At 34.5% G+C, this 12,158-nt stretch overlaps 1 protein-coding gene across 4 annotated transcripts in view; it reads right to left on the bottom strand.

Moving 5' to 3' along the window:
- The window catches only part of LOC308176663 (transcription initiation factor TFIID subunit 4-like), a 146,794-nt gene that overhangs the window by 93,703 nt on the left and 40,933 nt on the right, over positions 1–12,158 (bottom strand). For 2 of the 4 annotated variants that reach the window (XM_080552733.1, XM_080552732.1), the window contains exons 10-11: positions 9,210–9,379; positions 1,273–1,299 (exon numbers count right to left, since the gene is read on the bottom strand). In XM_080552733.1, coding sequence (XP_080408859.1) covers positions 1,273–1,299; positions 9,210–9,379 — 197 coding nt within the window. Of the gene's footprint in view, positions 1–1,272; positions 1,300–2,061; positions 2,195–2,864; positions 2,965–9,209; positions 9,380–12,158 lie in introns of those variants that run through there. The other 2 variants (XR_013938461.1, XM_080552734.1) reach the window with 2 other exon arrangements.

The following is a 12,158-nucleotide window of genomic DNA, read 5'->3' as shown; positions in this document are numbered from 1 at the left end:
CAGCGCATATAGAAGCAGAAGAGATTACTTGGTATTCAGACAGACAAGAAGCCTGACAGCTTGATCAGACAGGACAGAAAGAGAATGTAAACTCTGAAGGAAGAGAAGCAACCGCTATTCATTTTTTTCCTTACTTGTTCTGTAACCAAACTGTATCATGCCTTTTTTTTTCAGAATGAATCAAAATCTCAATGTCCTAAGCAAACACATTATCCTTGATTTTAATGTTTAATTCCTTCTCTTTTAATAATTCCTTTTTAAGACTACCTTTGTGCAATTTCATGTGCATATCATTTTCATCCCAAAAGAAGAGAAGATGCTGAAGTTACCAAAGCTTTGACCTATGCTGAAGGTCAAAGATTTCTTGGGATCTGTATCCAGATCCTATCCTATGATCCCAATAACCTGTACTGCTGTGACTGAACAGTGCTAGGCAAGTGAAAAAGAGGAGGGGATGGGAACTGAAGTAAGTGCAGGTCTTAACAAGTCAAGTCAGGCTATACAGATTACAGTTATATATATTTTTTTCAGTCTTAGTTTTCTCAAAATATAAACACAACACAAAATAGTAAGTATGTCCAAAGACATTCAGGAACATTCAAGAATAAACACAAAGTGACTGAGAACTGGAAAATACATTCACTACTTTTATAAATAATAGTGCATGCCTCAACGCACTTTTGTTGGGTTACTTACAACAGAGTCAGATCAAAAGAGATTGTCATGGGGACCAGATGAGAAAGAACTAATATGGCATTGACACCAATAAGAGTCCCTGAAAAAACAATAGAGAAGTTGCTAGCTGGGGACTTATTGTCTACCTGCTTTTACACAGGCTAGAAGTGTGTGCTTCTTACCCATGTCTAAGCCCAAGATCAAAAGATACTAAATCATTCCAGGATCTTAGGCTTAAGTAAGAGAAGCGTGTCATTATACATCTATGTTAGGTGAGACTGAGATAGGGAAAAACCACTGCAAGAATGTCAGAGAGGACAAGCATAGATGCTAGCATACTGTAATATGGTCCTCACAGTAACAGAACAAACTCTAAATCACGTCCACATAAGGATTAAAATAGATACCGAGTACAATTTGCCTATATGCTTCTGTTCTTTTAAAGCAATTATGTAAAAATACAGACATTTTGGCTTTTTTTTTTTTCCTGTAGAAACAGAATCTCTGGCACAATAAAAGTCTTGTAGATGACATGTCTGAAGAGGTATTAGAGATGTCCGCTGATATTAGGCAGACTAGTTCAACATGAGGCCTCACCTGAAGGAGGCAGGATGGGCATGTCACCTGGAAAGGATATGCACAAAGAATACAGGAAATTATAAAGGATACCAGAAAGGTAGACCAAAGACCATAACCTGAACTTGAAAATGTCAGCACCTCTGCCTGTCTATGTCCAGGATTAGAGGAAAAAGTGACATCAGGACATTGTGCCACATTTATTAATACTAAATCTGTGTATTACCATATCATCCACCACTACAAAATGAATCCAGATCAGACATGGTAATTCCATGTTGTCAAAACAGTTGTGCTTTACAATAGTTTATATCAGATATTTATGTTACTGTGCAAAAACAGATGGTACCTCATCCAGCACAACATCCAGAGATACAGTTACCTCCTTGTAGCAAATACCTCTTTGTTACCAGTAAAATGTCTTTGTGCCATTTCAAAATTTGCAACATTTGTCTCTGACTTGCTTTAGACACTACAAAACTAGTTGAACCACAGTCAAACACTCTTGATATTATAACCACTGATAAACATGACAAATTGGTGAGTTATACTATAATCTGGACTTTGTATGCAGTAGACTCACCAGCCTGGAGACTAACAAGTGCAATGTATTAAAACAGAAAGTTACATTCTTACCTACAGAGCATTAACATTTTGAAGTGATAATTCAAAGGAGAAAAAAGACTAAAGTGAAGTTTATGAGGTAGCTCAATAATTTAAGAAACAAAAACATTGCAACCTTAGTATGAGCAGCAGGATTGCCAAATAAACGTAGTGAACAATATTTCAATATATTTTAGAAACTATTACCTTTTACTTTTTCCCCCTTAAATGATCCTCGAAGATACTGCTCACTGATCAATGACTTCCTCCTCCACAAAGATGTTCCAACATGTGTTGAGTTTTGGGGACATTAGTACCACCTCTAGAGCATGGAGTTTGCCTACAGGGATAATGTAAGTCAGCTTTATTGCAATATTGAATGGTTCTCTAAGGTTTTCTTTTTATTGTTCTTATTCTACATCCTATATTTATTACTAGAAATCTGTTTCTAGATAGAAGATAGACCTTATGAATGAATCTGGTAGAGAATGAATCTCTATGTAATGGTGATCCTAATTTAACCCTCCTTTGGAGAGACCAAGAAATTTAAGTAATTCAGTTCCCAGATACAAACTTATTCTGAGGCTGAGCAACTTATTTTGGAAGGCCCTGATGGCCAGAACTGACTTCCAGAAAGAACAAGACCTTTCAAGAAGGCTTTTCCACTACATTCATAAAACAAAAGCAAGATATTATGGTGAAAATAAAATTTAAATTCTCCAGTATTTGTGGAAGCTACCAGTATAATCACGCTCTCAGTTCAGTTAGAGTAAAACCTTTAAAAATTATGATTGAAGAAATAGCTTCATTTTCTTCATAATAAATCATAGTTTGAACATATACTCATTTATTTTGACAAAGTACTGTTTGATGAAATAACATCAGCTCTGACACTTAGAGGTGATCATGTTAAAAACATAATTCAGATTCCGTAGCATTGCAGAACTAATAAGAGTAATAAAAAGAAAACCTTAGAAATACACAAAAATATTGAACAGAAGCTGCCTTACCTTTCACAGAAAGGCAGACTCCAAGCTCTCAGGTGGTACTGAAGTTACCGTTCCAACACATGTTGGGACATCTTGTAAAACAGGAAGTCTAATCATGGACCTATTAAAGAAAGAACAACAATACAGTTTAACAATCTTCTGAAATACTCACTGGTTATGTTTATTTGGCAACACTGCTGCTGATACTAAGATGGGAACATATTCCCACCTTTTTTGAAAAGGAAAAAATAAATGTAAACAACATTTAATTGCCTTATATTATAACATTAGCAATCAATGAATTGCAATACAAAACAACGCATTTGCTATTAAATACAATAAACTCTTTTCCCAATCTCAACATACTAAGCTAGATGATCATAAATGTGAGGATTGATAAGAGGATGAGAACAGTGCACACCTAATCTAAAATTTATAGCAAATTCCTTGTGTTGTATTAGCGGGAAATATAAACAACCAACAAACAACCTCTGCACTCACTAAGGAAGTTACTATTTCAGATGTCAGAATTTAGATACATCTTCACAATTGTGCCTCTGCAGGTGACATACTTAAGTTCATAGGAACTATAGAAGGGTAATATAAATGGCATACCCAATAACTTGCAATTTGTAATTGTACAATACCTAACTTTTCTTTTCCCTGAGAAGCAGCATCTAGAATCACAGAAAACACCAGTCTAGGTACAGTTCAATTGGACTAAGTATGTTGTTAGGATAACGTATAACTTCAAAATGCTATGCTAAAGGAGAACAAGCACTTTATAGGCTAATTTGCACATTAGAACTATCTCCAAACACAAGAGTTATGTCCACAGATATTTAAGGAGGCCATCATGACAGAAAGATGCTGTTGGAAAAAATTGATATTAAAAGGAATATTTCAGTTTGAAGACAAATCAACTCAAGGATAACAAGTTAAAAGTCAATAATGAAAACAACTAAGATCAACAAAAAGTGCAGTGAAAACAAAAATATGTTTGCAGGCAATCTGATGGCTCAGAAATTCAGAATCCACAACTGTACTCTAAGCAGCTATAAACCCCTCTAAAGTAAACCAACCACAGAAATAAGTATACTTTTATGTTAGAACTGCTCTGTATGTGAAAGAGCAATCATCAATAGTACAGTGTGATCTCATTCAAACATGAATACAACTGTTGACAAACAAACAGATGAAACAGAGATGACAGAACACCTCTATTATTAAACTAGTAGCAAATGCTTTTAACAGAGGCTCTGAAATCTACTGGCCTGGTTCCATGAAGGATATTCCAATCACTTTTTAGGTGGTTTAGCAATATAAAATGCCCTCCAGAGTATTCAAATTATTTAAAATGTATACATATGCATACAACTCCGCTGCCACTGTGATGCCACATAGTAGATTCACTGTACTACAGAATACAGAAACACAGATAAGCTATTTCATTATGTTTTAACGTGCATTTCTACAGCAGACATGCAATTCAAATGTGACTAAACGAAGAAAGAATCAAGCAGATCAATGATCAATATTTCATTAGACAATTAAAAATATCCTGTATGTAAAGCAACAAAAATGTAAATCTATAAATTGTGTTCAGCTTAACCTTACAACTGTTACACTGATAGAGACAGTGACTTAAATCTATAAAGCTGAGCTGCTCTGAAGCCATTTCATGAATGACTGTAGACCTCCTAACTTCTGATCTAAGAGCATTCGGATTGATTAGTGCATTTTCAAGTTTCGTAATAAATCCCCTGCATGACTATGTGTAGTCTTGCCTAAAAATCTATCTGGACGAAGCAAGAGAATCCAGTACTAATTTTCTGGTAAGTAATGTCAGAGGTGTGTGCTATTTAGTCAACATAATAGACTTTTTTCAAAGGAAATTTATATCAATGCCAGATAACAGATATAAATGCAGTATTTCTCAAAAACAACCTATAGAAAAATCAATTTTCTAGCACAGATGTAAAAATAATTATGAATCACTGTGAAATAAAAATACCATAAATTATGCTCCAATATATTTTTATCACACACGTTTAGGTAAAAATAATTTGAAAATAAAAGATGGACGGTTAAAATGGATTCCATATGGCCAAACCAGTCCCACATTTCTTAGAATGTCACATTTGTAATTATTCTGTTTAGCCAGAACTCCATAACAATACAAATTGAAGTTAAAAAAATGGGTGAAGAACATTGAAAGTGAAGTGAAAAAGAGAAAGAAAAAATCTCACTCAGGGAATACAATATGCCAAACTTGTGTTATGTTATTATTGCTTTAAGACATTTATGATTAAGATTCTCCACCTATTGTGACATTTTAGGGATAGCCATGGAAAAGCAACATGCCATCATCTCATTGGAGAGGAAATCAGAATTGAAACAAAGCTGTGGGGATTAATATTCTGCTGCAGACTCTCAGCTTGTGAGTATACCATGCTCTGGTGACCACAAAATCAACAGCAAAGTTTCTCAAACACCTAGCAGAGTCTTAGAGACCACCAATTCTCAGAAAGAAGGCTTCTCAGTAAAGGACGTAACATTGTCCTGAGTGGAAATTTAAAAAGTAACCTGCATAAGAAAAGCAGATTTCATCCCATGCTGAGTGACATCAACAACAGACGAAATTGAAGATAATTGTCAGGGCTTCTGTATGCAAAAAAAAATGTATTATGCTACGAAAAACTCATGTTCCCATTAAAAACAATAGTAAATGAGGAAAAAAAGTACCAGTCAAACATGCACTGCTACAAAATCTCCAGAACAGTTTCACCAGAGTTGGATAAAGAATAAGGTTAATGACTGTTATTTAGATATTAGGCTAATAATTTGTTTCTTGTTCATCTCACTGTATGCAACTCTTATTTATACACAATTCTAGTTATTATTTGTTTATCGTATTTTATAATATTTTTCCCCTTTCTCTTTCATATCTGTTCCCTTCCAAGGTCTTAATTATAAGGCAATATGAATAGGGTCACCTTTTTATCACATCCTTATGTGCTGTTAATGTTTAATGTTAACTAATATTAAATATAAAATACAGTTTAGCCTAATTCTCATCTGCTGAGCCTCAGAAACAATGCTGCAATTCAAGTAATTCCCGAGTCAAGGAGTTTCTATCTTCACAACACTGTTACAAACCATACTGAAGCTGCACTCTTAAAACAACTTGCTATGCCATACTGTTTTATTGACTAAGGTGTTGCCCCCTTTGGTAAACAGTGGAAACTCAGAATGTGTAAAACTAGCTTCTAAAACCTAATGAAACCAATACACCATTTTAACCCCCCCAAAAAAAACAAAAAACTTATGAATGAATAGAAGTGAAACAAGTACAAGCACAAAGTTATTTTTCTTGTTTCTTTCCCATGAAAAACATATGAAAAAGCTCAGATTTTTCAGCACTTTTCAGCTTATCTTGCCCTTTAAAGAAATATTACCCTTTTACTTATGAAGTGAAAGGCCTAAAAGTTTTAAAAATTTATATGCACATCAGCGCGTGCATGAAGAACATCAATCTCCACCTCTTGACTTCCCAATAAGAGAAACAGCAGTCATAGAGCTCTTTGCATATGTTTCATTCTGCTGTCATACAGAAAGATTAAGGTTTAAAGTTTATGATCCTGTATGGAATAGCAAAAGAAATACATTATCTACTAAGAAATATCCACTCTTGGTTTTGCATCAAAGAAGAATTTGAAACAGTCGCAACACTGTCTTCCTACATGAACAAATGGCAATGATTACCAGCCAAAGATGACTAGATACAGAATTGGATAAGGAAGCGGATGAATATCTTTGCATGAATTACCTTTCAGTTACTTCTTCCATTTAAAAGGATCAATAATAATATTACTCATTTAGATTTAAAATAAACTTTGGATGATAACACTGCCAAGTTGAGCAGCAGAGATAAGAACGTACAATATATTAAGAAACCTTTCACTATAACTTTGAGGCATTTGGCTGGTGGTTACTGCCAAAGACTGAATAGCATCTGCTCTCACTTTAGCAGTTTATATTCTGACTCTAGTGAATGGAAGCACAATCTCTGAAACAGCCTTTGGGGAACACTACTGAGTTGCTCGACAGAGCTGTTACTCAGAAAAGAGAGGAGGAGATTAATATTACAGAAAACTTGAAAGACCTAGCTTTTGAGAAAGGAGAGAAGAGCAGTTTCCTAATACTGTACATACCACAAATCTCTCTTTTACTAAAACATTAAAAACATGCCCTAAAACTAAAGTGATCATTAAATATGAATAGATTTAAAGGTAGGAAACAGGGTCTGTTTAAATTATATTCAGGTAAAATGAAGAAGTAATGTATTTTATCTTGTTTGTCAACACGCATAACAAAAACGGAAGAATGAGGACTCACATATACTTTCTTTACCTAATGTGCTTGAGAAGGTCACAGCCTCCTTTGCTTAGTCCTGGTGTGTCTAGGCATAGCAACACATGGTAAGACTGAGTTGTCGTGATCTTACAATGTCGTTATTTTAAGTGCCCAGTAGCACAACTAGCAAATTTGTGTGTGGTCCCATGCAATCAACAAATCTGGCCACACACAGTGAAAACCAAACTTCTAAAACTTCAAAAATCAGCTGAAGGAATTCTCTCCTCAAGAGCCATAGATCCCAGATAGCAGCCACTAGTGAACCCTACAGCCACTTTCAAAACTATAAAAGGCTTCATATAAAGCCAAAATAAAGCTCTAAAAGTGGCTGCAGGAGATCACTAGGAGTGGCCGCTCTTTTGGATTCACTGCTTTTGAGAAGTAAATCCCTGCAGCTGCTTTTAAAAGCTTTGAAAGTTTCATTTCAATTATCAAAGCCAATAAAGCTTCAAAAAGAGCCATAGGGATTTGTTCCTCAGAGGAGCAAACCCCAAAAGGCAGTGATGAGTAGTGTGATGGGTTCTGTGGCTCTTAAAGTATGTACAGATTCCTGTAAGTCCTACACTTGTAATTACAGCTCCATGTTGTGCAGCAATTGTTACACCCAGACAGCTCATTAAGGCTTATATGGCAAATTCATTACTGATTTCCCATTCTTTTTAACAGTTTTACATCTCCGTTTCCTTTTTGTTTTCTTACACCTGTATGAACCATCATGTGAGCATCGCTCACAACACATTTTCAACCAAATTTCATCAAAACCTTTCTGCCTTCCCATCTCAGATGGCAATAAGCCATCTCACAAAACATTGCACATGCTTGCCCAGACTGCGTCACATAATGCCATCATCGTATCATTTCAGCATGATAACTAAAGCATATAAAATGATTCATTTCTTAGAATGGCTTCAACTTAAAAGGCGCCTAATTAAAATACAAAGCAAAGCTTGACAGTAAGTCAATGAAGAACCTTGCCTGCAACTGCAATATAAAAAGGCTTTCATTAATTCAATGAACATAAACACAAATAACATTTCAGAAGTATCCTTAAAACGCTAAAATCTTAAAAACCTAACTATGCTGATTTGTAACAATATCTTTAAAATCGTAAGGACAACTAATTCCCTAAAACCTTTTATAAATTTAACTACTGACATAAGAAGAGTTTATAAAAGAAAAAAATAAATATATGCTCCCAAACACTTAGAGCTTTGCATCCTAAGACTTTGATGATTCTTAAAATATTACCAAAAATTGTGATGAAAAGATACATTTAGGTACCAGAACATATATAGGATATTAACCATGTGTGTCATATGAAATATATTCTAGGCATACTTACTAATCTTAAAACATCACTAATTTTGACAACGTATTTTTTCTACTGAAGTTTTTAACTTCTGTTTTCAAATGGCAGAGTGAATAAAAACACCTTTTAGTCAGGATAAATAAATACATCTTTTTGAAAAAATGCTCTAAGATATCACTATGAACTTAAATAGATGTAGGTGTTAGGAACTGAATTTGGTTTGTATGGGGAAAAAAATCTTGACAGATAACTTCAGCAGTATGTTAAATCTTATTCACAGGTGTCCTCTGTGACCTGAACTACTTACTCTACCCCTCTGTTTCAATCTTCTCATGTGTAAAACATGAAGGAGGATTGTGAGAAATAATTAATGTTTGCAAAGAGTTTTGAGATCCTTGGATATAAAAACCATGGGGAAAGCATGAAGTATAAAAGTAGCAGTATACTTTTTTTTTTTAATTCAAGTTTGGGGTAGCCAAGTTACTTTTATCATAAAAACCTTGAAAGTTTAAGGATACAAGTTTATGTAATACAATGCATAAAGAACAATTTTTAACAATCTAAAGTGCTAAGCATATTCTGTTACTTAGAACCACATAACACAAAAGGAAACACTATCAAAAGGAGCGGACGTTTCTCACCCATTTCAAGTATGCGTTTGTGTAGAGGTATAGCAGCAAGAAAGGGTTCATCTTTACAGGACTGTATCTGGGTTCCAACCAAGTCAGAGTTGGTAGCCATAATTCGGGCACTTTCTTCATTTAGATTAACACCGGCCATAGATGCAACATCATTGATGTCATCATCATCTCTATAATGAAAATAGAAGTAAAAAATAATTCTGCATGTGATATATACATTTTATATGTTAACTGCTTCGCCAAAATGCAACATGCCTGGTGTCTGGGCCAGTTTGAGGCACAACCACCAGGGTCTCAATTCTCATACAAAATATTCTCAATTCAGAAATAACTATTTCTCTGAATATATTAGGAAGCCTTCAGAAGCAGGACAATTTGTCTCTAACAGAAGGAGTGACAGAGGTGTCTTTTCTTCATCTGCAAGTCAGTGATAGCAATGATACCAGAATGGTCAGGAAACTAAGAGCAATAATCACCACCACCAATGACCGATCAAAAATTCTCTTTATGCTGAAACCTGGGAGTGAAATGATAAAATACATTAAATAAATAAATAAATAGGACACAGAGACACTAAAAACAAAAACATGAATTTGGAATCTTGCACTGTTTCACATGTGCCTATCAAAATGCGCACCAAAGCGTTTTCAGCACTGGTTGGTGAAGATATTTTTGACCCTGATGAGTATATAGGTAAGTTTGGTTTCCGATCATGGTCTGACTATACACTACTATTTTCTCTGGTAACGTACAAAAATCAGTTGAACATGCTGTCTAGTTTTAGAAAAAATGAGCTGCATTTGAGAAGATGATGGCAGCATTTCCCAAGCCACTGTTTGCCCTGCAATACCCTTCCTAACTGCTTGAGGAAGCATTGACTGAAAAATTTGAGTTTCAGAAGACAGATCATACCTTTATCTCCCAAGCATCTGTTATCTCCTACCCCTATAAGGTATGACTTATAACCGTGGAAACAAACCATCTGTTTTTAGCGCTACCTGTTTAGGAGATATGTATGACACTAACGCTGTATTTCAGTGTTTTCTAGGAGCAACTACATAACCTTTGAGAATATATATATGGAAAAGATCCAAGTACATCCAACTTCAGACTCCTACTACTGCATTAAACAAACTAGTAAAAGCTTAATTTAAAAGATTTATTAAAAAATATGACATATATGCCCTTCTATGCACCCTAGAATACTCACTTTCACCTTCCAAAAACTTTAATGCCTACCGTAAAAACCAAAGCTACAAGTAAGGTGTGAGAAAAAAAGAAAGGAGAGAAATCTAGAAATCCACAATCCAGATCCTCCCTGCATTGCACATAAATCTGGCTAACAATAAGTAATATATTAACTCTCCCCTATTTCCAGATCATGTTTCCAGGAGCTGGTTATTCAGGTGTTTTCATCTCCTTTCAGCACTCATCCATACAAAATCAAGATAGCATTCTTGACTTCTCCCTAAACTTGCCATCTGACAAGCCTTTTGGGACAATCTACATAAGCCCCCAAAGTTCTTTATGAGATTTGAAAACCCAAGACAAGTTTCACCTCAAAGGGCAGTGCAAAAGAAAAACATTTAGAATTTGAAATCAGTGATTACAACAGTAAGGTTTGCTAAATAAACACACATAAGCACATAAGAACTATCAACGTTCTCCTGAAATTAATAAGGAAGAAAGTAGTCTTTATTCAGTATACAACACCGAGTAATCATTAGCAAAAAGGTCAGCTGGTTAAGAGGATCAAGTATTGTTCCCAAATCAGGCTATTCTGTAGAGTTTTTACACCTCAAAAATTGCTTGAAACTTCTGCTATGCCATGTAATAGCAAGAAATATCTCATTTTTCACTGAACTTTTTTTTTTCTTAACTTTGATTATCCTGAGAATCCCAAGTTTTACCTTTTCTTTTTGGTAGGCACTGTAGTAGGGGCACGAACTCAAAGCAGTTAGTATCAGTAATTTGGTAAGAGATCAAAATAAAGTTTCATATAAAGAGATGATAACTTTCGAAATAAATCAGTGTCCTTCTGCATGATTGTTCTGAAATTATTCTTTGAACAAAGTGAAAAATTCAAAGTTTTTCAGTCTATTTAGGGTATCAACATGTTTCAAGAGAAGCCTTATAAACATCTATCCAGAGCAGTTTTATCAATTCTTTGTTCATATTTAATTGATTTCTGCAACCACATCTCATAGCCTAAAAACAGAAGTCCTTCTCATTGCTATCTCAATCATGAATTCTTTTTCTTTTTACTGATTATCATGTTTATTTCTTCCCCTAGTAAACTCCTGTAAAGGTACTATTATGCAGAGCTAAAAGAGTACAGTTGTTATTCCACGTTCATAAAAATAACTATGGCATTTTGCCACATGAACTTAAAAATAATTGTACTCGTCCTTCTAAAGTCACCATGAGCTACTCTGCTTCTTAGAATATTTCGTTCTTATGAAACTCTGCTAAAATGAATTATCAGTACAGAGTATAATGAAAAGAATACAAATTTTAATGGAAGTTACTTTTTATCTGTACTTTTAGTTAATAGATGGAGAAAATACAATCAATCTTTTACCTTCCTTCTGCTCAGTATTTTAGCTACTCTAATTTTTCATTTTATTTTGAGCACAGATCTGCAGCCATGTTGCACATAAAAATACTGTCTGAAACAAAACTTTTTTTTTTTCCTTTGGGCACAAAATAGAATTTTGGTGAAGTTATCAAAAGCAGTGCAATAGCATGTATTTATAAGACCATCACTGTAACTCTTGGAAAGAATAATTTCCTGCCATCTTATACCAACAATTTACTACTGCCGAGTACGTCTATTTTTCTTTTACATTAGAAGGAAAATAGATATGAAATGTTTTAATCTTAGTTGGGACTACAGATTTTCCAGTCTGATAACAAAATCTCTATCAGTATCCTTCTTGACTTTGAGGA

Source organism: Anser brachyrhynchus, assembly GCF_964034855.1.
Source record: "Anser brachyrhynchus genome assembly, chromosome: 12".
NCBI lineage: Eukaryota > Metazoa > Chordata > Aves > Anseriformes > Anatidae > Anser > Anser brachyrhynchus.
The sequence above is the reverse complement of the archived record's forward strand: the minus strand, read 5'-3'. Positions and strand labels throughout refer to the sequence as shown.